Raw genomic sequence first — 26,229 nt, forward strand, 5'->3', positions numbered from 1 at the left:
TCCCAATGGTTCAACACGGTGACAGACATGGGTCACTGAAGCCCCAAAGATTTTTTGTTTCTCCAAAGGCAAAATTTCAATACACTGCAAAACTTCCCCAGAAATCAGAGACAGATTACCGCCAGGAAGATGGAAGATAAATGCCATTGGCCTTAGCCCTAAACCATGTCGCTCATCCAGCTCTTTCTGGAGTTGCCCCACATGCTTCCCCGTGGCCAGCAGTTTGGTAATTCCGATCCACAAATATAGAACACACAGGGCAAGTCCATGCTTTTTAACAGAAATTACTAGTTTTGGGCCTGGGAAAGGCAGGCAACCAGATCCCCAAGCCCCGCAACCGATAGTGGAGGACCTGAGGTGGCCTTCTTGGGCTCCAGGTGCCTCTCAAGTCATCCCACATCTGCTGCAGCCTGGGCCAGCAGGGAGACAGTCAGCATGAGCCACTGGGGGAGAGGGCTGGGCAGAACCCTGCCTGATGACTCAGGCCACAAGGACTGGACCCCAGAATCTATCACGACCTCAGGCAGGAGAGGGGGCGGAGGGGCCTGAAAGGATCCAGCCCTGGAAGGAAGGAAGAAGGGGCATGGACATGTTGATCTCTGAGGACTCTCCGTGCCAATACTGTCTGAGGTCTGGCTCGTTTGAGGGTCCCAGCCTCTGGAAAGAGACTGATCCGGGCTGGAGGCCCTGCAGCGGCCAGGGCGGGGCCTCAGTGGCAGCCACAGGCCTTGACCACCATGTTGCGGTGTTTGCGCAGGATGACGTTGTTGCTGCTGTCATAGTAGAGCACAGAGGTGGCGCTCAGCTTGGTGGGCGCACAGCACGCCTTGGGAACCGCGTCCGGCTTCATCAGGTGCACCTGGCCGGGGAGGGGCGGCAGGCGGAGGCGTGAGCACTGCGGCCTCTCCCAGGACCTGCCCAGCCCCCAGCTCCTGCCTGTCCCCATCTCCAGCCGCTCCCCTCCCCCCTCCCCTGACCTGCAGCCAGGACAGGTGTCCAGTGAAAATCTGCCCTCCTTGACCCCTTCCCTGCCAGAGGCCCTTAGGGCACAGCCGGGCACCCGCGTGCTTCCTGCCACACCTGCTCCCCTCAGACCTGAGGACCATGCTGGTCCCCAGCACACAATGCACCCGATGGCAGGTCCCTCTGCCTGGAGCCCCTGCAGCAGCGCCCCCCTGGGGGCCCCTCCACTGCTCCCTCTTCTCTGGGCTGCTGTAATGACCCTGATCATGTCCTGTCCACCTTCATTGTTTGTGTCTGTCTCCCCCTCCTGACCGTGATCCCGAGAGTGTTCACGGAACAACTGGATAAAGCCTCGGATTCCAGGTTCACCCTCCCGTGTTCAACGCCGTTATTTCTCAAAGCACTTTTCACCCCTCATAACAGCTTCTGAGGCAAGTGTGATTCTGGGAGGTGCAGAAACAGCGCGCACAGGCCGCGGGAGCTGTGGCAGGACTTGGACCAGGTGCAGGGATCCTGCTCCCTCCTCCTAAACGCTTTCCCACCAAGAAAGCCTGATTGAGGAGCTATTTCAGCCTCCATACAAATATTTATCCTGAGACTTGGCAGGATGAGCCGTTTACACTGGACCCTTCGTCAGGGCCCCACACTGACTGGCCCAGAAGGGAGCCCGGAGCTCTGAGGGGCAGGAGAGAAAAGGAAACCTGCTTCCATCCGTGTGCATCGTGGCCAATCCGAGGGCCCAGGACCGCCCAGCCCTCACGAGGCTGCCGAGCTGGACCTGGGCAAAGCCTGGTCCCTGTTCCCCATGCCCAGCCTTGTCCCAGAAGCCTAGCTCTGAGCCAGTCTGCCAGGAGGACTGTCAGCCGGGCACTGGGCTGGCTTGGAGCCAAGAGCCTCTCCACGGCCCACTGGGGAAGCTGAGGCCTCTGTGGGGATGTCCAGCCAGATGGACATGGGGGATATTGCTCCCCAACTTCCCAGTTCCGCACGTGGTGCCTGGGCTTGGCATTCCTAGGCTCACGTGAAAGGAACCAGGCACCACAGCCCCGGTGTGCCAGCCACGGGGCTCTAAGGGGCTGGAAACCGGGGAGGCCTCTCCTGACTTGGGACACTGGAGAGAGAAGTCCCGCACCTCAGGGATGCTGCTTTCTGCCACTCCCCCTAGACCAGAGCTCTACTGAATCAACAAAGGAAAGAGAAGGGGCCTTTTATTCCATCTGGCCCCAAACAGATTGATTTGCAGGGTCTAATGGGCCATTCCATTCGTTTTTGAGCCACTAGGAGACCAAATCAGAGGTTATTTTGGGTACATTTCGGTCATTTGTGGGCCTCAGTTTTCTATTCTGCTAAATGACTACAATGGTACTTATTTCTCACGCACATGCTTGTGGCTGCCATGCCAGGACAGGGAGCACAGAAATGTCCCAGACATGGCGCCTGCTCTCATCCTCAAGACCACGTTAGGGGCCCCTGCCCACCCACCGTCACCTCCCTGTGGGCCCTGGGCACTCCCTCCTTCTGCCCGGAAGATTCTTCCTCCTCGTGCAGAGGCCCAGTGTCCCCTTCTCACAGGTCCCACCATCTTGGCTGGCCCCTGGCTCGTGAGTTACTGACAGCCCCCCGAGAGGGCAGCTACTGTCCTGTTTGCACTCATGACAGCCTGAGCCCTCACTCCTGCTGACCAACAGGAGGGACCAAGGGCCTGGACAGAGGCAGGGGAGGGGAGGGACAGCCCTGGAGGTGTGGGCACAGTCATCACCCCACACCCCTCACAGGGCCGGGGAGATGCACATCCATGAAGGTCAGGAGGCCCACGTGGCGTCATACATGGCCAGTCACCCTGAGTCACCTGGGAAGGCAGCCCCCAGGTCCAGCGATTCCCATCTGACGCTGAGAAAGGAGGTGTCACAGGCTCAAAGCAGCTTCCCTTACAGTCATTAACTCTCACCCTAAGGCGTCAGCTTGACAACCTCTCACTAGGCAAAGACCAGGCTCAGGCATAGTAGGAACTGGAGTCTAGGTAAACATTCTAGAAAGAAGTCTCAACGCGCACGCACACCATTTAAAACACTGAGCAATAAGCAGCAGCGACAGTCCTCCCAGAAACTGTTTCGGCATTTAAGTTTCCCCAAACACTAGCCATCAAAAGCCACGCCACCTGCGGAAACATAGAAGCTGAGGCGACCAGGAGAGAGAGCCAAGGGGAGAAACTGGAGGGGGCGCCCAAGCCCAGGGGAGCCCTGTGCACGAGGGCACACAGGTGACCCCCGACTCCCCGGGAAGGGGGGGGTGAACACAGACGCCTGGCTCTCGCCCCGTGTGCATGTGTTGCAGGAGGTCCAGCAATCCTGTGCTCAGCGCACACAGGTGCCCGGGGGATGCGTGTCTGTCCTGTGTGTGTGCATGTGGCCCCAGCAGGCTGCCTTTATGAGTCTGAGTCCCCCACGCGCACCTGCCTGTCCTCACGTGCATTTGCGTGCACGTGCGTGGGCACCCGCAGCGATCTACATACACAGCGCGGCCACGCGGCCCGGCACCCGCACAGGTGCGGGGGTTTAACGACACGTGCGCGCAGCCAGGGCTCCACGCGGAGAACCCCCGAGACCCGGCAGGTGCCCCGTTCACCTCGGGCTGCCTGAGGGGCTCCTCGCCCCCCCCCGGATCAGGGGTCCCGGCGGGACAGGCTGGGTACTGACCAGGGACTGCACGATGGCATGGTTGGTGGCGTTCATGCAGGAGTCCAGCGGGAAGGAGCACTCCCCCTCACAGTAATAGGCTGAGTAGCCCTGGGGGGCGATGACCCAGTCCTGAGGGGGGAATGGAAGAAGGTGAGTCCCACCCATGTGGCCCCTCCCAGCCCCTCCTCCCAGCACCCATCACAGGAGGACTCAGGGCTGCCCCTCACCCTCCTTCACGCAGCCTCAGGGACCTGTCAACCCACCCTCGGGCCCCTCCTGGGGCAGGACCCCAGAAGGCTGACATCCACCCCCAGACCCTCAGCAGACGTGGCGGGAAATAAGCTCTGTCCCGACAGCTGCCATCAGCACCCAGCACAGTCCTCCCGCCTGGTCCCCGCGCCCACGTCTCCTGTAGCTGCTGTTGCTGCAGAAGCACAGAGGCACTGCCACCCTGGTCTCGTTTCCCTGTTGTAGCTCTGACATTTCATGGCTCAGGATTCAGATTTCGCCATTTTCATAGTTTTTACCAAAAAGCACTTTTCCACTATAAAAGTAACACTCTCCTTTTAGAAAACTTGGAAAACACAGAAGAAAATAATACAGGAGAAAATAAAGTTCCCCGATTCTGCCTCCTTCTGGAGATACACTTACAATCCTCAGGTGGAGATCGTCATTAAGAAAGAAGGGAGAGAAGAAATTACCAGCCAGCCGAGGTCCTGGAAGCTGACATAGAGCTCATGCCGACTGCACACCTGCCGACTGTGGGAGCCATGGACATCATCTGCAGGGGACAGACATGCAAGGACGTTTCTGGGACTCTGCTCTGTGCAGCTACCATGGGGGCTCCCAGGGCAGGGGATGCCCTGATGGGCACATTTGTGGAATAAATGAATGATGGAAAACTAAACCATTTGGTCTCATAAAGCCCATCCCTGCAGCACTGCTGGTACCATGACCCAACTCAAGAACCTTCTATGGCTCCCAGTGTCTCCAGGGTAAGCCCATGCTCAGCCCAGCCTCTCCAGCTTTCAGCCTGTGGGCCTCCTGATGCTCCAATAAACAGCCCCAAGGGACCTTTCTGCCAACAATCTGAGGCACCTCCTTTGCTCCCCAAGACACCTCCTGGCCTCACCCCACCTGTCCTGCCATACCCATTGCACAGGTCGAGTGGCTCATACTGAGGCCGATTCCCATGAAGGAAAGGAAGGCACATGGTGGGGTCAGGCCTGTCCCTGATCCTGAGGGTCTTGCCTGGTGGGGAGACCTTCGCCTAAACAGCTATGCATCCTGCAGGGAGCCTGGGAGAGAGCAGAGGCCCATGGGCGGTGCTGCCCTGAGGAAGGGCACCTGATTCTGACAGACTTTGGGGAAGGCCTGGTGAGCCAGGGGAGGGCAGAGAAGGGGCTTCCGGGTGGCAGGGAGGCCTCAGAGACAGTGCAGTGGCAGGTCCACAGGGTCATGGGGCACAGGAGGGTGTCAGGAAAGGTGGCTGGAGGGTGACCACTGGTTTGGCCCCTTCTGAGGGCCAGAAGATTCTGTCACTACCACTGGTTCTCAGCCAAAGCCTGTGGGCCTCAACCTGGGCCACCCCGGACCTCACCGAAGATCCCCGGGAGCTTGTTGGGCTGCGGCAGCTCGTTGGTTTTTTTCGGCAGCCGCCTCCTCAGGGGCCTCACTGCCCGAGGGGCCCGGATGGGGCTGGGGCTCGCCCTGAAAAAGGTGACCATGAAAGGCTGTTTGGAGCGTGGTGCCCGTCGCCCCAGCAGACCGGCCAGGCCAGGATCCACACTGCGCCCTGAGACAGAGAGAGGAAAGAGGACGGTCACTTGAGGGCAGTGGCTCTGCACATGGACAGAGCAGGCGACTCTGCCAGGGCCAGGGCGGGCCCAGGAGCATGGAGGCTGAGGACCTGAGGGGACCCACTGTACCTTGGTTTCCTTATCTGAAGGCCGGAGTCCCAAGTCCAGCCCCCTGCCCCCAGCAGGCAGGTCTGAAGGAGATCGTGGGAGGAGGGCCTCGTGGCCCCAGGGTCAGTATTAGTGACAGTCGTGGACACTGCCATTCGTGGAGCATTTTACAGGTTTCAATGTTATTTCACTGATGATCTCACTCGTCTTCACAGTAATCCTGGACCTCCTATGTTACTGAGACCCTTCAGAGTCACTCCGTGATGTCCCGGAGCCACACAGCTGGGACCCACCTCGGTCTGAGGACTCCTAGGCCTGGGGTCTACCTTCCCCCTCCTCTGGGGGTGTTCATGTAGGATTGATGACACCCAGCTGATTGGAGCAGCTGCCAGGGCTTGGCCAGGGCTTGGTCTGCCAAGCGGGGCCCAAGAGCAGGGCACTCACTGTTTCCTGACACCACAGACAGACCCCAGGCTCAGTGGGCAGAGACACTGGACCAAAGTCCCAGAGCCTGGGTTTAACCCACGTCGGTCTAATTTCAGAGTCCAAGTTCTTATCCACAAGGCCAGTTAGTGGTTAAAAAAGAAAGAGAGGACTGCGGGCAGAGACATGATTGGGCCCCCAGCCCTGGGAGTAGTGAGGTCTATAAAAATGGAATTTTACCCACAGCCGCTTAAAGTCGGAGGCCGCCATGAAAAACACTCATCAGCCCTGCAAATGTCGACTCCACCAAGGAGACTATCTTCCTGGACCTCTTTGTATTCCCAGATGACCTCTTGATGTTTTAATTGTCAAAGTAATATAATAACAACTGTAAAGAGGCTCGAGAAAAAATACCCCTCACACACCCTAATTTACTTAGAGATTCGCTTATCATGAGACATTCAGGTTCCTTCCCGGCTTTCATTACAAAGAGAATGACATGGAACCTCTTCATTTCCTTTCCCTGTGGAATTTTAACAACAGGAGTGAGGTTACTAACTCACTTTTCTGTTTCTCAAACACAGTGCCAACTGTTCCACTTCCCTGTACATTTCCCTCCGTGTTGCAACAGTTACACACACATGCGCACGTATGTCTGCACCAAACACACATGTATTTCTATAGACAGTGTGCACATGTACACATAGGCAGGTATATATATTTGTTCCATTAGCAGGCTTAATATGATTCTCCATTACACACTACAGGTCAAGGACATTGCCTGCCCCACCCACAGTCCTGCTCAAAGGTCTGCTCTTAAACAGTTGTGCTTCAGACCTGTGCCCATGGCCCATAGTGAACTGAACACCTAATGAATCCTGAGACTAACCTTTGACCTATGACATCACCTGCCACCAAACAACCTGCCGGGCCCATCAGAGGCTCCACGCAGGACTGAACCTGCTAAAACAGGAGGCTGTAGAGACAGGAACTGTTGCTGGAAGGAGCCCAGACAGAAGCCATTTGGAAGAGTCTGGGTCATGGCAAGTTACAGTCAAGAGGAAGCAGCAGAACCACGGGGACACAGGCCCTAGGACACATGGGAGCTCTGCGAGCAGAAGGGAAAGGCCAGTGAGGCCAGGACAGGAGCAATGAGAGCAGATGGGGACTCGTGTCATCACGGTGGCGCTGGAGTGGAGCTCCATGGCCCGGCTGACAGACACATGGGGACAGCCTTGGCCCAGGCAGCCCTCCGGCCTGTGCATCCCGCTGCCCTGTCCCTGTCCCTGGAGAGCCCTGTCCACCGAGGGGCCAGAAGGACTGACTGGTCCCCTGAGGCTATGCTCACTGTTGGCTTTTCTTTGTGCAGCTGTCTGTTCAAGGATCTTATTGGGGTCTCCTGGGCTCAGAGGGAATGACACAGTAGATCAACTAGGTAAGGCCACTGAGACAGCGCGTCACTGAGACAGGCCTGTGTGGGGCACTGGGGCGCATGACTGAGGATCCTGAAGAAGCTGATCCTAGGTTCCCACTTTACAGAAGCAGAGACTAAGCCCAGTGAGAGCAGCATCTGTTCAAGGTCCCAAGCAAGCTGCAACCCAGCCAAGACAAGCCTACCCTTCCCAGCACACCTTGCAGGAGCCTGGCCTGGGGGCGGTGGGGGACTAGGGGACTGACGCCTGATCTTTCAGAGGGGCCGAAGCAGGAGGCCTGGGAAAGGATCCCCAGGGCCTCCTTCCAGAGCCCAGAGCTCCCCTCCCAAAGGGCTCTGCTTTTTGCCCATCTGTCTTGAGCAGGGCGCCCTGCCTTCTCCTGGCTGTCTTCTTGGTGGGCCCCTAGGCTGCCCAGCTCTGCCCGGTCCCTTTCCAGAAAGGACCTGATGGGAGCTTAGGAGCCTCTGGGGCCCAGGGGCCCCCCTCTAGACCTGACCTTGTGAGGGTGCTGGCAGGCATGCTGTCCCCTTTGCAGTTGACAGGGTATGTGTGGCCCTGCCTGGAGCTGTAGGCCATGCAGGCCTTCCCCCTTAGGCCCAGGTGGAAGATGCTGCTCCTCTGAGCCAGGTGGGCCCCATGAGACTAGTCTCATCCCATTTCCCAGTCTGCCCCATCAGGGCCCAGATGTCTTGGCAGTTCACCTGCCCTATCCTGTCCCAGGGCAGGTGTCACCCCTAATTCATACGCCCAACTGTGCCAGGCCAAGATGGCTGTCATTTCTCCCCCAGGCTTCCTTCTGCTCTGGGCGCCACCTGACCCTTCCCTGCAGCCAATGCTTCACCTCAGCCAAGTCATGGATGTAACCCCGGTGCCACCTTGAAGGACACTCAGGATGCCTGGTGACACCTGGGAGAGATCCCAGCTGTGGACCTGGTCTGCTTTTGTCCCATGGGGATGGGAAACAGTCCTTTTCCTTCCTTCTGCTTAATAGCCCTGTAACTTGTCTGCCCCTGGAAACCTCTGCCTGTTCCACATGCCGCTGGGAAGTTCTCCTGACACCCAGGGCACATCTGCCCAGAAGCCCCCAAAGATGTCCCCTGTCCACTCAATGACATTCCATCCCACCCACCCCCATCTGGTCATGGTCTCTGGCCACTTCCCCCCACACCCCCAGGCTGCCCTCAGAGCTCTGTCCCCTACCTCTCCATTCCAGGCTCTGTCCCCTTCTTGGGGGTGAGGCCCCAGTGAGGCCTCTCTGAAAGGCCTTCCTTGACCAGATGGAACTAATTTCCTGCTCTTACCCAGGGGCTCACGTGGGGAGTGCGGCCCCTAGAGCTAAGCTTAGGAAGCGGGAGCTCTAAGTCAGGCTTTAATATCCCTCCTAACCTCTCCCGCATATAAACTCAGTTGTTTCTTTTAAATCTTTGAGACTAAGGATTCAGGACGAAATACCTCACAGCCCCTCTTGGATTATAAGAGAATATTAGCAAGAGGCCAGTTCGGGCTCGACAACAGAGAGGAAGGATCTAAGTGTCTGTTCAGGATGACACAGGAACACTATGAGTTAAAATGAGAAAACCCATCTGAGTCCCTCGGTTAGGTTTCTAGAACTCCTCCTAGCATAAGCCACAGCCTTTGGCAACACACAGGTGGACTATTTATGGAGGAAACTTCCTGGTGGCATGTCAGCACCAACAGTCTCTCCCCTTCAGTAGCTCCCATTACCAGGTCACTGTCCCACCAAGGTGGTCTTCCTTTCCTTCTGGAGACATCTATTTAGCTATGGGGAGGAACAGGTGTGGGGAAGAGAGAGTGAGGCTACAGGGAAACAAAATTTAGCAACAAAATGAGAGGCCCCAGCAGAAAAGTCAGAAGGGCCAAAGCAAAAAAGTATTTCATTCAGAAAGCATGTCCTCCAGTCACAAACTGACTTTATGTGTTTTTTTATTGTTTGTTGTTTGTTTGTTTTTTAGTTCTCCCCTGAGGATGTGTTTTTACTGATTTTAGAGAGGAAGGGAAAGGGAGAGAGACACACAGAGAGACACTGATGTGAGAGAGAAACATCGATCAGTTGCCTCCCATACGTGCCCCGTCTGGGGATCAAACCCGAAACCTGGGTATATGCCCTGACCAGGAATCGAACCAGCAACCTTTGGTGCACGGGGCAGTGCTCAGCCAACTGAGCCTCACCGGCCAGGGCTGACACTTATGTTTGTATATTTTTCATAGTACCAGTAAGTGGGGCCTTAGCTCTGTTCAGGGAGGAGTGTTCCCTCCTTCATCATTTCCCCCTGCGTTCGTGAGGGAAGAAATCCTTCCCAAGGAGTCATCTGAAGCTGCACAGATTTACGTAAACATCACAGTGAAGAGGGCATCCAGTGTCCTCAACGACTGTAGCAGAGCCTTCTGAGTACTCACAGAACACACAAGATAAACTTCTCTGTTTTCCTGTGGTTTTATTTAAAGTCATTTTCCTCTTGAGAGAACAAAGTCTTCCGAGCGATAGAAAGCCTGAGATCCCAGTTGAAAACTAGTCAGGCTGTTTGTGAAATGGATAAATGTGATCTCCAACTTCCTTTGGATGAAATCCTGAGGTTAAAATGAAAACCGGTCTCTGTGAGCAAGGTCTCCTTCCCAGTTAGGCTGTCACCTGCTGCATGGGTGTGACATTGGGTGAGATGACAAAGGCACTCCCGTGATGTCCTCCACGGTCAGGCCTTCCCAGAGCTCAGTCAGTGCCAGTCCTTCCTTCTTGCCCACGTCAAACACGGCCTTTTCCGTGGTGACTCGTCCACGCACCTCTTCCCAGTCAGGGGCATCGTGCATTTCTCCAAGATCGTGGGTTCCCTGGCCTTGATGCAGTGCTCCATGGTGACCGCTACTCTGGTCTTGATCCTGGACACCAAATCCGTCGCACCCCCCATTCCCTTCGCCTTCCTTCCAGGGATCATCCACTTAGCCAGGTCACCGTATTTGGAAACCTGCATGGCTCCTGGCAGGGTTAGCTGGATGTGTCCCCTCGGATCATAGGAAATGAGTCATCGCTGGAGAAAAAACTGCCCCAGGGAAGAGTGGTGACTGTTTGCTCCCCCACACTGGTGAGATCTTCGGCCACCTCCCCTTTTGATGGAAAAGGACCCAAGCCCAGGATCCCAGTTCATGTGAAGATGAGCGGTTATATGGGGCGGTGTAGTCGGTCAGAAGAGGGATTCCTGTGCCCAAGGGGGCATCCGCGCCACCCTCAGATTCAAGAGCTGCCCTTTGAGGATCCGCGCCCTTGTCATCTGCAGGCTCGGCTTGTCCATCTCCCTCCATCCGGATTGTTAACCGCTCAGTTCATATCTCGGACTTTCCCCCTGTATCACGCGATCCACATAAATTGTAGGAACATGAATGTCTTCTGGGGCAAACGACCCCACAGCCACAATTTCTTCACCCTCCACCGCGGAGGTCTGGGCAGCTTTGCACACGGGCACGTTGAAGCTCCTGGCGCTGCCCCTGAGCATGGCGACCCCGCGGGCGGCCTCCACCCTTCCACCAAAGCGAACTCCCCGGAGGGCAGCTCCAAGGGCCGGGCTGCCGGGTCCTCCCTCGGCTCTCTGGGCTCACTCATGATGGCGACGCGGCCTCGGGGTCGGCCCTGATGGGGCGCCTCCTTCCTGAACCAGGGTCCCGGAGCCGTGGGCACATAGAGGGCGCGCACCCAGCCCCGCCTGCACCGGTGCGCTCGGCCAAAGTGCCCTGGGCGTCGGCTGCGGCGGCGGCTCCGGCTCCCGCTCGGGCTGCGGCTCCGGCTCCGGCTCCGGCTCCCGCTCCGGCTCCGGCTCCGGCTCCGGCTCCGGCTCCCGCTCCGGCTCCCGCTCCGGCTCCGGCTCCGGCTCCCGCTCCGGCTCCCGCTCCGGCTCCGGCTCCCGCTCCGGCTCCGGCTCCCGCTCCGGCTCCCGCTCCGGCTCCCGCTCCCGCTCCGGCTCCGGCTCCGGCTCCCGCTCCCGCTCCCGCTCCCGCTCCGGCTCCCGCTCCGGCTGCGGCTCCCGCTCCCGCTCCGGCTCCGGCTCCGGCTCCCGCTCCGGCTCCCGCTCCGACTCCGGCTCCCGCTCCGACTCCGGCTCCCGCTCCCGCTCCGGCTCCCGCTCCCCGCCAAGAGCCGGCGCTGGCCGAGCGCGCTCTCACCCGCGTAGGAGCGGAGGACGCGGGTGGTCTGCTCGCCGCCAGGAGGAGGCCCCGCCCGGAGCTGTCCCGCCCACGTTGCTGCTGAGCACGGTCACGTCCTTCACTCGGGTCTTGAGCGGCGCCCTAACAGGTTCTCGGGGTCCCCCAGAGCCCGAGGCCGCCGACCGCGATTCCCGCCCCATGGGAGATGCCCTGCGCCGCCTCCCCGGAATCCCTGCAGCACTTGGCGCGGGCACGAGCGCCCGTGGGGAAGCCGCACACGCCGCCCTTGCCCCTCGCGGGCCCTGAGCGCCCAGCGGGAGGTGGCCAGAGGCGCAGGGCTGCGCGGCCCACTGCTGCTCGGGGCCCGCAGGGCCAGGCCACATGCGCCCCTGGCTGCGCCGCAGAGCAGGGAGGGCTCCGGGCAGGCGGCCAGCAGCCCGCTGGCGCCCCCACTACGCCCAGCCTCCATCTCTGACCCGAGGGGCGCCTGAGGACCCACGAAGGTCCCCAGTGGGAGCCGCTCAGGGGAAGACGCAGTCGCAGGTCCCTGTCGGGCTCCATCGCTGAGCTCCTTCCCCAGGCGGCCTGCTCCAGGTTCAAGGCTCTAAATCCACTTTTCTATTTCAGTGGTTCCCACACCTGTGTCTCTAGCACACACCTGCCCTGGATGACCTTTTAGGGACCTCAGCCAGGGCCATCAATGATATCAGGGCCCAGAGAGAACTTCTCATTTCCTACCTCAAACCTATTTTCCCCAACTTAGGCAATGAGAAAAATATATATTTAAAAATATCCACTGGCACACACACAACATACTGATGGTTTCCAGAGGGGAGGGGAATTGGGAGACGGGGTGGAAAAGGTGAAGGGATTAACAAGTACAAATTGGTAGTTACAGGCCCCGGCTGGGTAGCTCAGTTGGTTAGAGCGTTGTCCCCACAGGCAAGGTTCTCTCCCACTGGTCAGGGCACATACAAGGGGAACCAATTAATGAATAAATAAGTGAAACAACAAATTGATGTTTCTACCTCCCTCTCTCTAAGTCAATCAAAAAATTCAAATTGGTAGTTACAAAGTAGTCACAGGATGTAAAGTACAGCCCAGGAAATAGAGTCAATAATATTGTAATAAGTATGTATGGTCAGGTGGGTACTGGAAATATCTGGGAAACACTGTGAAGTATATGATTGTCTAACCACTATGCAGCCCACCTGAAACCAATATTGAATGTAAACTGCAATTTTTATTTTATTCATTTTATTTTTTAATTAATTATTTTTATCTTCACCTGAGTACACTTTTCCCACAGCTTTTTCAGAGAGAGTGGGGGAGAAAGAGAAACATCGATGTGAAAGAGACACATCAATTGGCTGCCTCCCCCACTCACCCCGACCTGGGCTGTGGATTCAGCCTGCAGCCAAGGTACATGCCCTTGACCAGAACTGAACCCAGGACCTTTCAGTCCGAGGGCTGATGCACTAACCACTGAGAAAAACTGGCTAGGGCATAAACTGTAATTTTTAAAAAAATTCACTGGTTCAGTGCACTTTATTCCCAATTCCATTACCTACTTTTCTCCATTTCTGCAGCTACTAACCCCCCCCCCCAGCTCTCACCTGGACACTGTGGCTGGAGGAGCCTCTCTGGCGTCACTTCACTCTTGCCCCACAGTTCACACATCCCACTGAAGTTTCTGCTTTACAATAGTTGATATGTACGAAAATTGCAAAGATAGTATAGAGAATTCCCATATACCCAGACCCAGTGTGCCCTGGGAAATGTTAACATTTCAATTACTGTGGTACATTTGTCACAGCTAATGAGCCAATATTGGTATCTTCTTATTTTATTAACTAAACAGCACGATTTACTCAGATTTCATTAGTTTTCCCTAAAGTCCTTTTTCTCTCCTCAGATCCCATCCAGGATCCCACAGGGCATTGAGTCATTACAACTCCTCAGGCACCTCTGGGCTGTGCCAATTTCTCAGGCTTTCCTTGGTTTTGAAGACCTTGACAGTTTTGAGAAGTACTTGTCAGACATTCTGTAGGCTGTCCTTCAATTTGGGTTTGTCTGATGTTTTTCTCATGGTTTCCCTGGGGTTCTGGGTGAAGACCCCCGAGGAGAAGTGCCCTCTCATCCCCTCATATCCAGGGTACACAGAAGCCAAATGAGTTATTCATAGGAACCTTGATCACCTGGCTGAGGCGGTGCTAGTCAGCTTTCCCCACCGTCCAGTGACCTCCCTCCCCCTACACGCTGTCCTCCGGGAAGCCAGTCACTAAGGGTACCCACACTGAAGGGATGGGAGTGATGCCACACCTCCTTGGGGGAGCTTCTATAAAAAGCTGAATCAGGTCCTGCCATCCTCCACTGCTATTAAATTCAAGAAGCTCCCTAAAAACTCCAATCCCTTACCCTGCTTTACCCTAACTCAAGAATGCCCCCCGCCTGCCTCTCTCAGTCCGCTCTCCTTCCAACCTCTCCCTGACCCAATCTGCTCAAATCTGGGGCCCACCTTCAGGCTTTCCATCCCCACTGCCTGGGGCAAGGGAGGCTCTGCCCCCAAACGCCTGGTGAATGAATGAATGAGCGGGTCCCCCTTCTACGGAGGAGAACATGAAGGCTTGGAAGAGTAAGTAACCTGCCACGGCTCCAGTTAGGAAGCTGCAGAGCTGGGCTTCAACCCAGATCTCTCTGATCGGAGCCCAGGGAAGGTCCGCTGCCTGACCCCCACGTCTTACCGTCCTCTGTTTCCACATAGAGGCGGAGTCCCAGGTCCTTGTTACGGTTCAACAACCAGCGGTCACTGGCTGCTGTCACGTCCAACACCAGCCAGCCCTCGTCCTCAGCTCGGAGCGTCTGAAGATCCAAAAAGAACAAGTCAGACTCCCTGTGGATACGAAAGAACAATTAACCGAAGCCGGCACCGCTGCCTTCGTGTTTCCAGTGCCCGCCTGGGAGCCGCTCGTGGGGTATCGACTGTGTCTACCACAGAAAGGTGCTGCTGCCCCCGTGGACAGATGGGGAAACCGAGGCTTGGGAGCTCAGGGACCCATCCAAGGTCCCACAGCCAGGACAGCAGGGAGGGGACTTGAAGCCAGGGTGCCAGGGCCTTGGGCCAAGCATCCTTCATCTCTGAGGGTGAGCTCCCAGGGGCTCCCCTTCTGTCCTCTGGGAAAGGCTCCCCCCAGAGCTGGGCCGGACACGCTGACAGAGGCTTGACCGGGAGGCAGGGCGTGGGCCAGGCACCTGTTGGCCCGCTCTCTGACCACCTCGAACATGCTGACGTGGAGGGTCCTGTTGAGAGGGTGGGTGCTGGGCAGCTTGTAGATCCGGAGCTCAGCAGCTGTGACCGCCTCCCCCGCCGGGATCTGAGTCAGGTCAAAGCGGAACTCCTTCCAGTGGGGCTCCTGGTGGCCCAGGGCGTGGTCGAGCTCCACTGCAAGACAAAGCAGGCTGGCGGTCATGCTGGTCCTGGGCTCAGGCTCCAGGGTGGCAGGGCCTGGTGGGAGCCAGGGCCTGGGCAGCCTGGGAGACGCATTTCCCCGCGGGGGAATGGGCTTGCCCACAGGCTCTGCCGGGTGCCTAGAGGGCCCCAGGAGCCCTGTAGTGAGGTGCCCAGCACAGCACCTGATACACAGCGGGGGTCAACAAGGGCAGCTTCCATTTCTGGCCCCCAGATCTCAAACCTGGCAGGTCCCAGCCCAGCCCCCTGCTGGCTATGAGACCCACAGATGAGGCAGAGAGGACAGGTCCCTCCTCTGGGGAAAGGAACTTCAGACTCAAGACAGAAGAGGCCACGTGGTGGGAGAGACATGACTGAGTACTCTTCAGGGTCTATCTATGTGTGTGGATGGGGCATGGGGGACAGTGAGCGCTCACAGCTGACATTGGGGTGACAGTGAATTTGCCACAAGGTCATAGGACAAGAGCATTGCAGAGAAAGGGACCAGTGTGAGTAAAGACCTAGAGCTGAGGGACTGACAGCACAAGCAGGAAAACAACCACCATAAAACACAGCAAAGGGCAAAAGGATGGCAGTTTCCGCTTGTAACAAGATGAAGGAGGAGGAAGGGCAGGAGGGAGAGATGGAAAGGAAAGAAGCAAGGAAGGAGTGACAACTCCTGGAGAGGCCCAGTCAAGTGCTGGGGAAGTCGGAGGTCCCATGGCGTGGTGGGATCTGAGTGGGCTTCCTGGAGGAGGTGACGTCTGAACTGGCCTTAAAGGATGGGATGGAGTCTTGGCAGGTGGAGAGGCAGCAGGGAGGACATTCAAGGCGGAGGGGACATCAAGTGCACAGGTTGAGTGGTTCAGGGCCCCCCACAGATCAGCGGGGTGGGGCATGGGGGATGAGTCTGGCTGTGGCCTGACTGTGAAGGGTTAGAGCTCCCACCTAGGAGCATGGACTGTGGCTCTGGCCAGTGGGGGGCCAGGGTTCCGGGCAGCAGGGGAGCTGGTGGTTGGTGTGGTGTGGAAGCTGTGCGTGGGGGTGGGGGTAAAGCACAGGCTGGAGGAAGACCCGAGGTGGCCCCGTTGCGGGGGCAGGTCCAATACTTTGGGCAAGAGGCCACTTGTGCAGAATAAATCCCACATTGCCCAGCTGCCGGAAATGCCCAGGACAGTATATTTAGGGCCATCTCCCTTTAGCCTTCTGTCACTTTCAAACACTAAAAATCTGTGTTTCCGGAAAGCAGGGGCGGGAGCCACCCAGCACCTTCCCCAAAACCCGACACTGAGATTTTAATTACATGTCTGTGAGTCTTTTTAAAAATTCTCTCTCTGGCTACTGGGCTCTGTGACCACAAGTCACCCTGCTGGTGGCAGAGGCGGATGTGGGGAGCACTTCCTGTCCTCGTGGTGGGAACCTGGTCCGGCGATGGACGGGCAAACAGCTGTGCTGGGTGGGGCCAGCAGACACACGTTTGGGCAGGAGGAGATGAGTGTTTCGTCCCCAGACCAGGGAGAAGAAATAGAATGTCCATCATCAGGCCGCTGGACACGCAGCAAATGCCCACAGGGAGCCAGGCTGCTTCAGAGACACAGGGTGGCATCAGGGTCCTCCTGCACAAGCAGAGAACCTAGAGGGCAGGGTTCTGCACAGGCAGGCAGACACACACACACACACACACACACACACACAACTTTGGTGACAATTCCCGTGGATTCAGGAACCACAGAGATCACCTCCACTACGTGGCTGCGTAAGATTCCCCGATCCGCAGGAGGGAATAAGTCCAGGCTGTTGGCTGTCACAGGGTGTGGCACAGAGAGTGAAGGCGAGTGATTCCCCCACACCCTTCATCAGACCCTCTCAAAGCATCGCTGTGTATCTATCCCCAGCATAGCAGGAGCTGACAGGTGGGTCATGGGGGCTCACTGGGAATCTTCTGTCTGCAGGCCTGACACTGATTTTCATGTTGGATCCGGGACTGAGGGAACAACCCACAAACCTGCCAGCTCCACCCAGCACCAAACCATGCGGCCTCCCTCCCTTGCTGGGTCAAGAGCACTGTGTTCACCTGAACTGACTCTAGTACCAAACTTTCCATCCTGTGAGTTTTGATAAACCACCTGGTAGCTCCAGCACAGGAAACTGCCCACCCTGGCTGTTCCAGGCAAGCACCAGAACATGGGACATTTTTACAAAAATAATTTTAATCAAAAGTGGGTAAAATTTCCTGAAGTCTGGAACTGGGTAAAGAAAGCAACTCGTTTATCTGACCGTCAGTGGGAGGGTGGGAAAAGGAGACCTGTGGATGTGCAGCTCTTTCAGTGACTGTTGCTTTGGGTTAGGAGAGAGATCTCCCCAAATGGGGTTCCAGGAAAGCGTTTTCTGGCCCCTCTGTTTCCCCTTGGGTAAGTGTGCGGATCAAGCCCGCTTTCGCCAGCGGGGCAGCTTCGGCAGCACGGCGTGCTCCGGCCGGTGGTCATTGCAGGCCTGCCCCCGCACCAACCAGGCATGTACTTCCTCTCTTGCCTTCGTCTCCTCCTCTGTGAACTGGGAATAAAGATACTGCCCTGTTTTCCTCGCCAGCCGTGAAAGGGCTACGTAAACAAGCAATGGACTGGGAGGGGTGGCCATTCACAGAGTTTAGGATGAGCCTGACTTGCAATCTCCCAGCTTTGTGCCTAGATGTGAACCGTCAGGAGCCATGTCAGAAATTCCAAGGCCATGGGGTGGAGAGAAAGGGAGACTGATAGCATCTTTCTGTACTCATTTGCTCATTTATTCATTAACTTATCAAGTTCAACTTATCAACAAATGTATCAAATGTATCAAATCTTATTGTATGGCCATGGCCGGTGTGGCTCAGTTGGTTGGAGCGTCACCCCATGCACCGAAAGGTGGTGGGTTCGATTCCTGTTTGGGGCACATGTGGGAAGCAACCAATGTTTATCTCTCACATTGATGTTTCTCTCTTTCTCTCTCTCCCTGCCTCTCTCCTTCCCTTCCACTCTCTCTAAAAATCAGTGGGAAAAATATCCTTCGGTGAGGATTAACCAAATTTCATTAACTAATTAAATCAATAAACATAACCTCAGGTAAGGATTTAAAAAAATTCTTACTGTATTTAACAATTTGTTCTGGACATGAGGAATACAGCAGTAAACAAGACAGAGAAGCCAGGTCTCACCCTGGCTGATTTGGCTCAGTGGTTAGAGACTCGGTCCAAGGACCAAAGGGTCACGGGTTCAATTCCCGGTCAAGGGCACGTACCTTGGTTACAGGTTCTATCCCCAGGCCCTGGTCAGGGTGAGCACAGGAGGCAACCAATCGTTGTGTCTCTCTCACATCGATGTTACTCTCTCTCTCTCCTCCCTCCCTTCCATTCTCTCAAAAAAATCAATAGACAAAAATGTCCTCAAGTGAGGATTTAAAAAAAAAAGTCAGGTCTCTGCAACTAATGGGGGCAGGAATAAAAACAAAAAGAACAAGTCAAATAGGGGACGTCATATATATCGTAAGTGAAATATAGAGGGTTGTGGGCCCAAGAGAAATGGGAAAGGGGTGGGGGTGCTTTGCGTAGGGTGGTCAGTGTGGCATTCCTCTGAGAAACAGGTCAGAGCGGGCGTGAACGTTCTCACACAGTGCTGGCAGGAACGCTGTGGGGAGGAATCTGGCAATACCCTCTTGCCGTACCCTAGCAGAATTACATATGAATTTACCCTCTGACACAACAATCCCAAGGACACAGTGGCAAAAGCATGAGAAGCCATGTGCACAAAGCTATGCACTGGGCACGGGAAACAGACAAAGCTACACCTTGCTCAATAGGGACTTCTAGATGTTTATTTTCCACAAAATTACAAAAGCTGCCAAAAATATTCAAACACTGAACCAGCTTCTGTCTGGGGAAGCAGCAAACAAATTTAGTCTCTGAATTGCCTTAATGTGGCTTCCAGAGCAATGAACAATCGTGAATCACCGTGCGCTAATGGGACTCTGCCTTCTCCAGCCCCTGGTTAAACAACCGCCGGGTCCCACATTTGCAGGAAGGGCCCCTGTGGGCAGGAGGCGGCCTCCGCCACCGCGACCGCTGTCAACATTCTGCCTTTCCATGCCTGAGGCCCTGCACCCCCCACCTACAGGCTACACCTCCAGATGCCACACCCTGCGTCCTACAGCCCAACACCAGCAAAGGCTTTGGCTATTTTTGTGCTCTGGACAAAATTTGGAGTCACCCTGATGACCTAAATCTATCTGGTTTCTGTCCAAAAAGTAAAACTGCAAAAGACCCCCTCTGCCTCCAGCCCAGAGAGGCTGTTAAGAGAACAGAATCTCCTGCCCTGCCCGTCCTTCCTGCCCTCAAACCCTTCCCCAGCCCTGTAGGGCCTCAGGAGGGGCCTAACTCAGCTCCGAGTTCCAGGACCTTCCTGAGCTGGCTTTCTGGCTGCCAACACCCTCCCTTGAGTCCCTCCTGGAAGCCACTCTCTTCTGGGCGGCCCCCATCCTATGTCTGAAGACTGCTTTCCTCTCAGTCTTCCTCTGACCCCACATAGATCATCCTCCTGATCTCACCCTTTCCTTCATCCCAGGGGTCCCTGTCCCTGTTGCATCTGCCCCTATAGAAGGTGGGCAATTTGAGGGCAGGGACCAAACAATGTGAAGTATAAGAGGGAGGCTCTGTCCCCTTCTTCCCAAGGGCTCCTGGTCACCAGGACAGTGGCCCAGTGTCCAGCACCCCCACCCCTTGGCTGGTCTGGGAGTGGTTTCCATGTCACAGCTTGTCTCCATCAGAAGCCACTCATGTTTTTCCTTTCCTGTGGGACTTGCCGGCCCTGGAGTGGAGGGCAGGCTCCCCAGGGCCCTGCAGGCAGACGGGCTGGGCCAGTCTGGCTGGTCCTGCTGGTAACGGAGGCCGAGGGGCCCACATGAGACCTAAAACAAGACCTGGGTCCCCACGGCCTGTGCAGGCCAACGGGGGAGCCACGGAATTGATCACCTATCGATTCTGCATCCTGAAGGGCTTCCTCCCACCAGAAATCTCAGCGCCACCGAGAGGAGGCCCAGGGTTTCAATGCTGAGGTATTTTTAGTCAGTTCTCATTACTGACTTTTTTCAGAGCTCTTTCCATAAACGGCTCTGCACTCATAATTACCGGTCCGGCCTCAGACGGCTTCAGACCCCAAATTAAAGGGGACACCGGCACACTCCACCACATCAAGCCTGCCAAGGCCAAAAATAGATCCAAGGAGATGTGAGCAAGGAGGGTGCGACTCCAGTCCAGTTCAGACCCGGGAAAGAACCGAACTGTGGGCGTTTTCCAGAAAGATGTGGTCTCGGGAACACAGCCTCTCTACCATGGGTAAGGGGTTCCCATGAGGAGGTGGCCATAGGTGCCTCCACTCTGTGCCTCACCCCTGGAGGGGCCCCCATCAGGAGGCAGGGGGAGGTCACATTCTTTGGTCATAGCTGCAAAGGCGATCAGGGTAACCCTGCATAAATAGGGAAACTGAGGCCCAGAAGGGGCAGAGACTTGCCAGGGGTCACATGTCAGGTTAAGGGTCCTTTAGACTCCAGCCAACATACAATGAGTGACCCTAGAGTTCCTCTGGGTGGCAATACTGGGATGGGGGTCACCTGTCTTCAAGGCTCTTCTGTCAACAGGTGCCCTAAGAATGCCTGCTGAAGCCACCCACCTTCCTCCAAGCAGGACCCTGCAGGGACTCAGGACCCCAGGGGAGGACCCAGGGACATGCTGCACCCATCGTCAGCTTCTGAAAAGACAGAGGGCTGGCCCTGCCTCGCCCCACGGGCCAGGCCAGGCTCCTCCACCTGGTCCTGGCCCTGCCTCCTGCTGAACCCCCTTTCCTTCGCCCACAGGCCCGAGCCTGCCCCCCAGAGACCAGGGTGCGCGGCAGGGGGAGGCGCCTGAAGAGTCAGATTTGGCCGCTGTTCTCAGGAGGTTCAAGGCCTCCTGGGGAGGAAGGAGAAAGAGGGTGGACACCCCCTGAATCGACAGGCAGAAAGCGGCTAACACACAATGAAGCCCGGGGGCGCTAGCCACGGAAGGAGCCGTCCCTGGGAGGGGTGGGGGGGGGCAGGTGTGCGGAAACCCCTGCTCCCCCCCTTTTAAAAACAGAAATGGAGGCGAGTGGTCTCCGCAGAGGGTGTAACGGAGCGAAGGCGCCGAAGTGGACGCCACGTGCCATCAGCTCCCACCCGCGAAGCTCCTGTCGAGGGCGCCCAGCTGCCCACTGCACGTGTCCCTTAGTCCCACGCGACCCTGGAGGGGGGCCTCGTGCACCTTATGGTGTCTTAAAAGTGAGGACACGGGGTCGGAGGATTTCAAAGGAACCTGCGTGACCTCTCGGAGCCCCGGGGCAGAGTGGGGAACACCCAGGGTTGATGCAGCCCCGGGGCGAGTGCAGGACGCTCGGGGCAGCTTCATTCACACCCACGACTGGGACAGGCCAGACGCCATGACCCAGAGGGGCCAAGGGGGAGCGGGTGCAGGCCAGGACGATTCATTCATAAAAACAGCGAGAGATACAACCTCGTGGATGAACCTCAAAACACCATGTGGAGTGAAAAACCAGACACAAGAGCGAATACTGTGTGATTCCACTCACACGAAGGTCAAAGGACAGGCCAAAGGAAGGTGTGGTGACAGAGATCTGACAGTGGCTGCCTGAGGGGATTGGCTGGTAGGGCTCCTGGGGCACTCATGTCATATGTTCCCGTGTGGTCTGAATGGTGTATAACAAGCACGTGTTCTTTCTGTAAACCCCCAAACAAAAGACACTTTAAAAACAGGATTCTCAGTTCATAACACACCTTCGGTACAGTCCGATTCAGAGGCACTGACTGGCCTAAGGATGGCCAGGCCTCGGGGTGGGTGGAGAGGCAGCTTCTATGTAGGAGGAGTAGAAGATGTACAGGCAAGAAGACCACCTGCTGTGTGGCCTTGGGAAGCTCCACTAACTTCTCTGAGCCTCATTCTTCTCTTTAAACAAAGATGTGACAGTAACTATGAGATGGAAATGAAGGAACAGATGTGGAGGCCTAGCCGTGGGGTCATCCCTGGGTGTCATATGGTGGGTACCGTGAGTGTCTCTATTTTACAGAAGAGGAAACTGAGGCTCTGAGAGGTGGACTAGAAAGTCCAGATCACACTGAGAGTGGGTGGTGGAGTCAAGATGCAAATTCTGTCTGAGTCCCAGGTCTGAACCCCAGATCTGTCCTGTCTACTCTCCCACTGTCCATCCCCTCCTGGTGACCAGATAGGGAGTGTCACTGTCTAGACCACTTGATAATTACCTTTGTGGCTCCTATGTTTGTTATTTGTCTTTCCCACTAAAGGTCAGCTCCATGAGGGCAGGGACTTGGTTTTGTTCACTGTCATATCTCAGTAACTAGAACTGTGCCTGGCACAGAGCAGGTACCATATGACTATTTGTTGAGTGAGTTGGTGAAAAAAGCAAAGAAAAGAGTTCCCTAGTAAAGAGCCATAGAAAGTGACCCAGGGGCTCATGGAGGTAAAGAGCCCTTCAAGGTCACTGGGCTGAGCAGGACCTGGGCCACATCCCTCATTCCCACCAAGCTCCGCTTCTCCAATACAACAGCCTCAGTTTATCAACACCTCTGCCCTCAGTGGCTCAAGACCAAGGAAGAAATTAGACTGGTACCAGGAAGGGTCAGGACAATAGTGAAGATGGCTCCATTCATTTCTGGCTGGACTTCTGCCTGCAGTGCTGTTCAAACTGCCTCAGTTTCTCAGTCTGGAAGATAAGCACCTGTCACCACGCTGACATGAGGTGGAAAAGGATTCTGGGGGAACAAGCAGAATTGGTCCTTCCTGGCTCTTTGCTCCCTCAGGAGGGGCTGGGCCGGCCTGCAGTGCCCAAGGTGCAGCCAGTCACACTGTGCTTGGAGGAGATGAGGTCGTGTTGTGAGAAGGTAACACTGACAGAGCCACAGGGTCAGAGCTGGGGGGCCTGTTGTCTTTCTTACACCATCACTATAGACTGGACGGGAAACCAGAGGCCCAGAGAAGAGAAGGAGCCTGACTTCGGACGTGGAAAACAAGAACCTGGGTACTGCTCCAGCTCAAAGCTGTCCCCTCCCTGAGCCCAAGCAACACCAGGGGCAGGCTCTGTCTGCTCCACATGGGTATCTGCCCCCATTACTGTGTTCTGGCCATAGGAAGCCAAGATTCTACAAGGATCAGATTGACAGGCCAGGCAGGGCCATCAGGTATAGCCACAGAGGCCTAGGAGAGGTCTATGGCCACTGGGTCCCACAAGCTGCCATTGATGGTCAGAGATCTGGCCGACACCAGGCCTCACTTCTCAGGAGCCAGACGAGGGTGATAGGAGAGCTGGAGCAGGAGGCAGCAGGTGTGGGAGCCTAGGCGTGGGCACTGATAGCACAGCGACTCTGCTATTAGACTGCATGTGGTTCAGGGGCCTGGGGCCTGGGCCTCCAAATGAGAAAGGAGTCCTGCTAGGTGTCTAATCCCCCAATCAGTCTAGGTAATTACCAGTTAAAACTACTCTCACTGAGAGTTCTACTAGCGCAATTAGTATGTCAGAATAAAGAAGTTCCTTCTGACAACTGGTTGGGCCCGCCCACGACTGGGCTTCCACTGAACAAGGACCAGCTTGTTGATTCCACAGGCCTTAGATCTTAATGAAATACTCAGAGATGGTGGAGGAAGAAGCTGGGGTTTGGAGTCCACAGCCTGGATGATGCCATGGATGTGCTGTGTGGCCCTGGGTTGGCCATTCAACCTCTCTGAGCCCATGAAAATGAGGCTGGTAAATCAGTTTCACATGGTGCTGCATGGATGAAATGAGGACGTTTTTTATTCTGAAAATAGGTAGAAACACCTTTGGTTGGCTTTTAAATTCTGCTTCTGGGTTTCACATGTGTATAAGACACATGGAGACATTCCTGTCACATCTGAACCAGGGCTGGGCAATAGCTGGGAGGGACTGGAGTCAGCAGTGATGAGGCCCAGGTTCACCCTAAAAGAGGGGGCTGACTTTCTGCTCCTCCCATGTATCAACCAATCACACAACAACTCTGAGGATGCAGTGATCACTAGGAGCCCCATTTTACAAGGAGGGACCTGAGGCTCAGAGAGGGGAGGGGCTTGCCTAAGATCACACAGCAGATCTTCCTGAGCTCAGGGCACTGCTTGATTTACAGCAGCAGCTCCCATTAGGGCTGTGCACGCCTTGACCCAGGGGATGCTGGTTGAAGCCAGACATGGGCTGGGCAGTGACTCACTCTAATAGATGGCTCCCTTGGGGGCATTTTCTGGGTGACTCCATCCACAGCTCTTCTTGGTCCTGAGCCCTGGGTCAGCTTGTCCCAAGTACAGAGCTTCAGCCTCAGTTCCACACACTCTCTGTCCCTATCCCCACCCTGCCCCCCAACCAGGAAGGCAGCATCCAGAGACCAGTGACCCAAGTCCTGTCTGCAGAAGTTAACAGCTGCCTCCTACTGCTCATTCCCCACCTCAGCCCATCAGTTTGGGATTGGGAGGGACAGAGGCCTCCTTGGCTGTCCTCACTTATTGCCCTCATGTAGGAAGCAAATGGCTGAGGGCCCCACAATTCCCCACAATTCCTCCAATCCCCTGGGTTCCTCTGCCTAAACCACTCTGAAAGCTCCCTCCACCCTGAAAGCCTGCTCGCCTGACAGCAGATATGTCCTTGAGAACCACATGTAGGGCCATATACCCTGGGACTGTCCTGGCTTGGCCACAGAGAGGCCATGCTATCCTGGGCGGAACATTGCCTCTCTGAGCCTCACTGTTCTCATCTGAGAGATGCAGGTGCATATCATGGTGTTAACTGGGTGTTGGGAGGATTGGGTGATGCTGTAGGTGAAGGGAGGCTGGCGGACTTGGCAAAAGTCCTTTCCCGGCTCTCAGCCCTTCTGCTCTCCCCACCTCGAGCTGAGCTGTAGTCCTTGGGTCCAGTCTAGTATCTTTCTGAGCCCAGAGCCCTGCCCATCACTGGCCACAGAAAGAAGGCAGAGTGGATGGGGGACAAATATTCATGACTGTAGATTAAAGAGAGTTTAGTAATGGAAAAAGATACCTTTGAGAAGTTTAAGGGTAAATGGCTCCGAGATTTGGCTGCAGAGAGGAAAAGCTGGGCTTTGCATGGGAGAACATGAAGGTCCAAGCTGCCCGCTGGGCTATTCCACAGGCCTGGACACACAGGCATGTCAAGCCATGGCCCAGGTTCTAGGTGTGGGTGACAAGACCACAGACTGCCCCACTGAGCTGAGTCTACTCCTTCCCCACCTCATCCCCTGACAGCCACACGCCCACCTACAGGACATCTGGGTTTCCCCTGCGCTCTGGTCATTTTGGTGGTGGGACAGGGGTGTCCTACAATGGACTTTGCCCCTCTCCTCAGGACTGCTCTTATCACAGTGACAGCATCCAGCCTGTTTACTCATCTGTCTCCCAGGACTAGACTGTCTTCCTGGCACTGCCCAGCTCCGCCTGACATTACATGATTCCTACTCTAGGGTGTGTTTGGGGGCGGGGCGACTGTACACGCCCCTGGGACTCGCATTCCTGCGTCTGCCCGCCGGGCCCACAGCTCACTGACCCGCACACCTCAGACCTGGCCCCCTGGCCTGCGCAGTCCCACCCCCTGTGGGGCCCTGTCCACCAGGCGGCGACTCCTGGCTCACGGCAGAGGCACCCACTGTCCGAGGTTGTGCACACTCCCCTGCAGCTCGTGTTGCTCCCCAAGGGCCCACCGTGGGGGCGCCCGCACGCTCGGCTCGCTGTCCCACAAACGCATTCTGCGGAGGCCGCACGGTCACCACCGCGTCTCCCACGCCCACCCTGCAGCCCGCACTCACCCATGTTGACGAAGCTCATGACCAGGTCGGCGCGGCCCAGGCGCCGCTCGCGAGGGCCGCCGTCCTCGTCGTCGTCGCCGGCCATGGCGTGGTAGAGGTCCAGCATGAAGAGCGGCGCGGACGCGGGCATCCGGGCGGCGGCGGGCGGCGCGCGGGGCCGGGGTCGCCCGGGCAGCCCGAGCACCGCCAGGATCTCCCGCTGCAGGTCGCGGCGCTCGCGCGGGCCCAGGCGGCGCTGCGGCCAGTCGGGCGGGGGGCGCGGGCCGGGGCCGCCGCCGCTCAGCGCGCACAGCGCCAGCCCCAGGAGCCACAGCGGCCCGGGGCGCGTGGCCATA

The 26,229-nt window shown here is 56.4% G+C and overlaps 2 protein-coding genes across 2 annotated transcripts; both read right to left on the minus strand.

The window, feature by feature from the left end:
• Window positions 1-276: 276 nt before the first annotated feature.
• On the minus strand, window positions 277-26,228 carry LOC308561043 (bone morphogenetic protein 8B; the record flags this gene model as incomplete). The annotated part of the gene is made up of 7 exons (XM_081145516.1): window positions 277-859; window positions 3,660-3,770; window positions 4,343-4,422; window positions 5,242-5,436; window positions 14,301-14,449; window positions 14,809-14,998; window positions 25,895-26,228. The coding sequence occupies 7 exons, from the start codon at window positions 26,226-26,228 to the stop codon at window positions 710-712; spliced, it is 1,209 nt and encodes a 402-aa protein (XP_081001642.1). The 3' UTR covers window positions 277-709.
• On the minus strand, window positions 10,043-12,025 carry OXCT2 (3-oxoacid CoA-transferase 2; the record flags this gene model as incomplete). Its single annotated transcript, XM_081144326.1, is given in 12 exon segments — window positions 10,043-10,089; window positions 10,092-10,193; window positions 10,196-10,423; window positions 10,426-10,562; window positions 10,564-10,592; window positions 10,597-10,739; window positions 10,742-10,912; window positions 10,915-11,048; window positions 11,050-11,080; window positions 11,083-11,103; window positions 11,106-11,156; window positions 11,908-12,025. Coding segments are annotated over 12 exon segments (1,212 nt in total).
• Window position 26,229: the final 1 nt, after the last annotated feature.

This window comes from Miniopterus schreibersii (assembly GCF_964146895.1).
Source record: "Miniopterus schreibersii genome assembly, chromosome: 8".
In the NCBI taxonomy this organism is placed as follows: domain Eukaryota; kingdom Metazoa; phylum Chordata; class Mammalia; order Chiroptera; family Miniopteridae; genus Miniopterus; species Miniopterus schreibersii.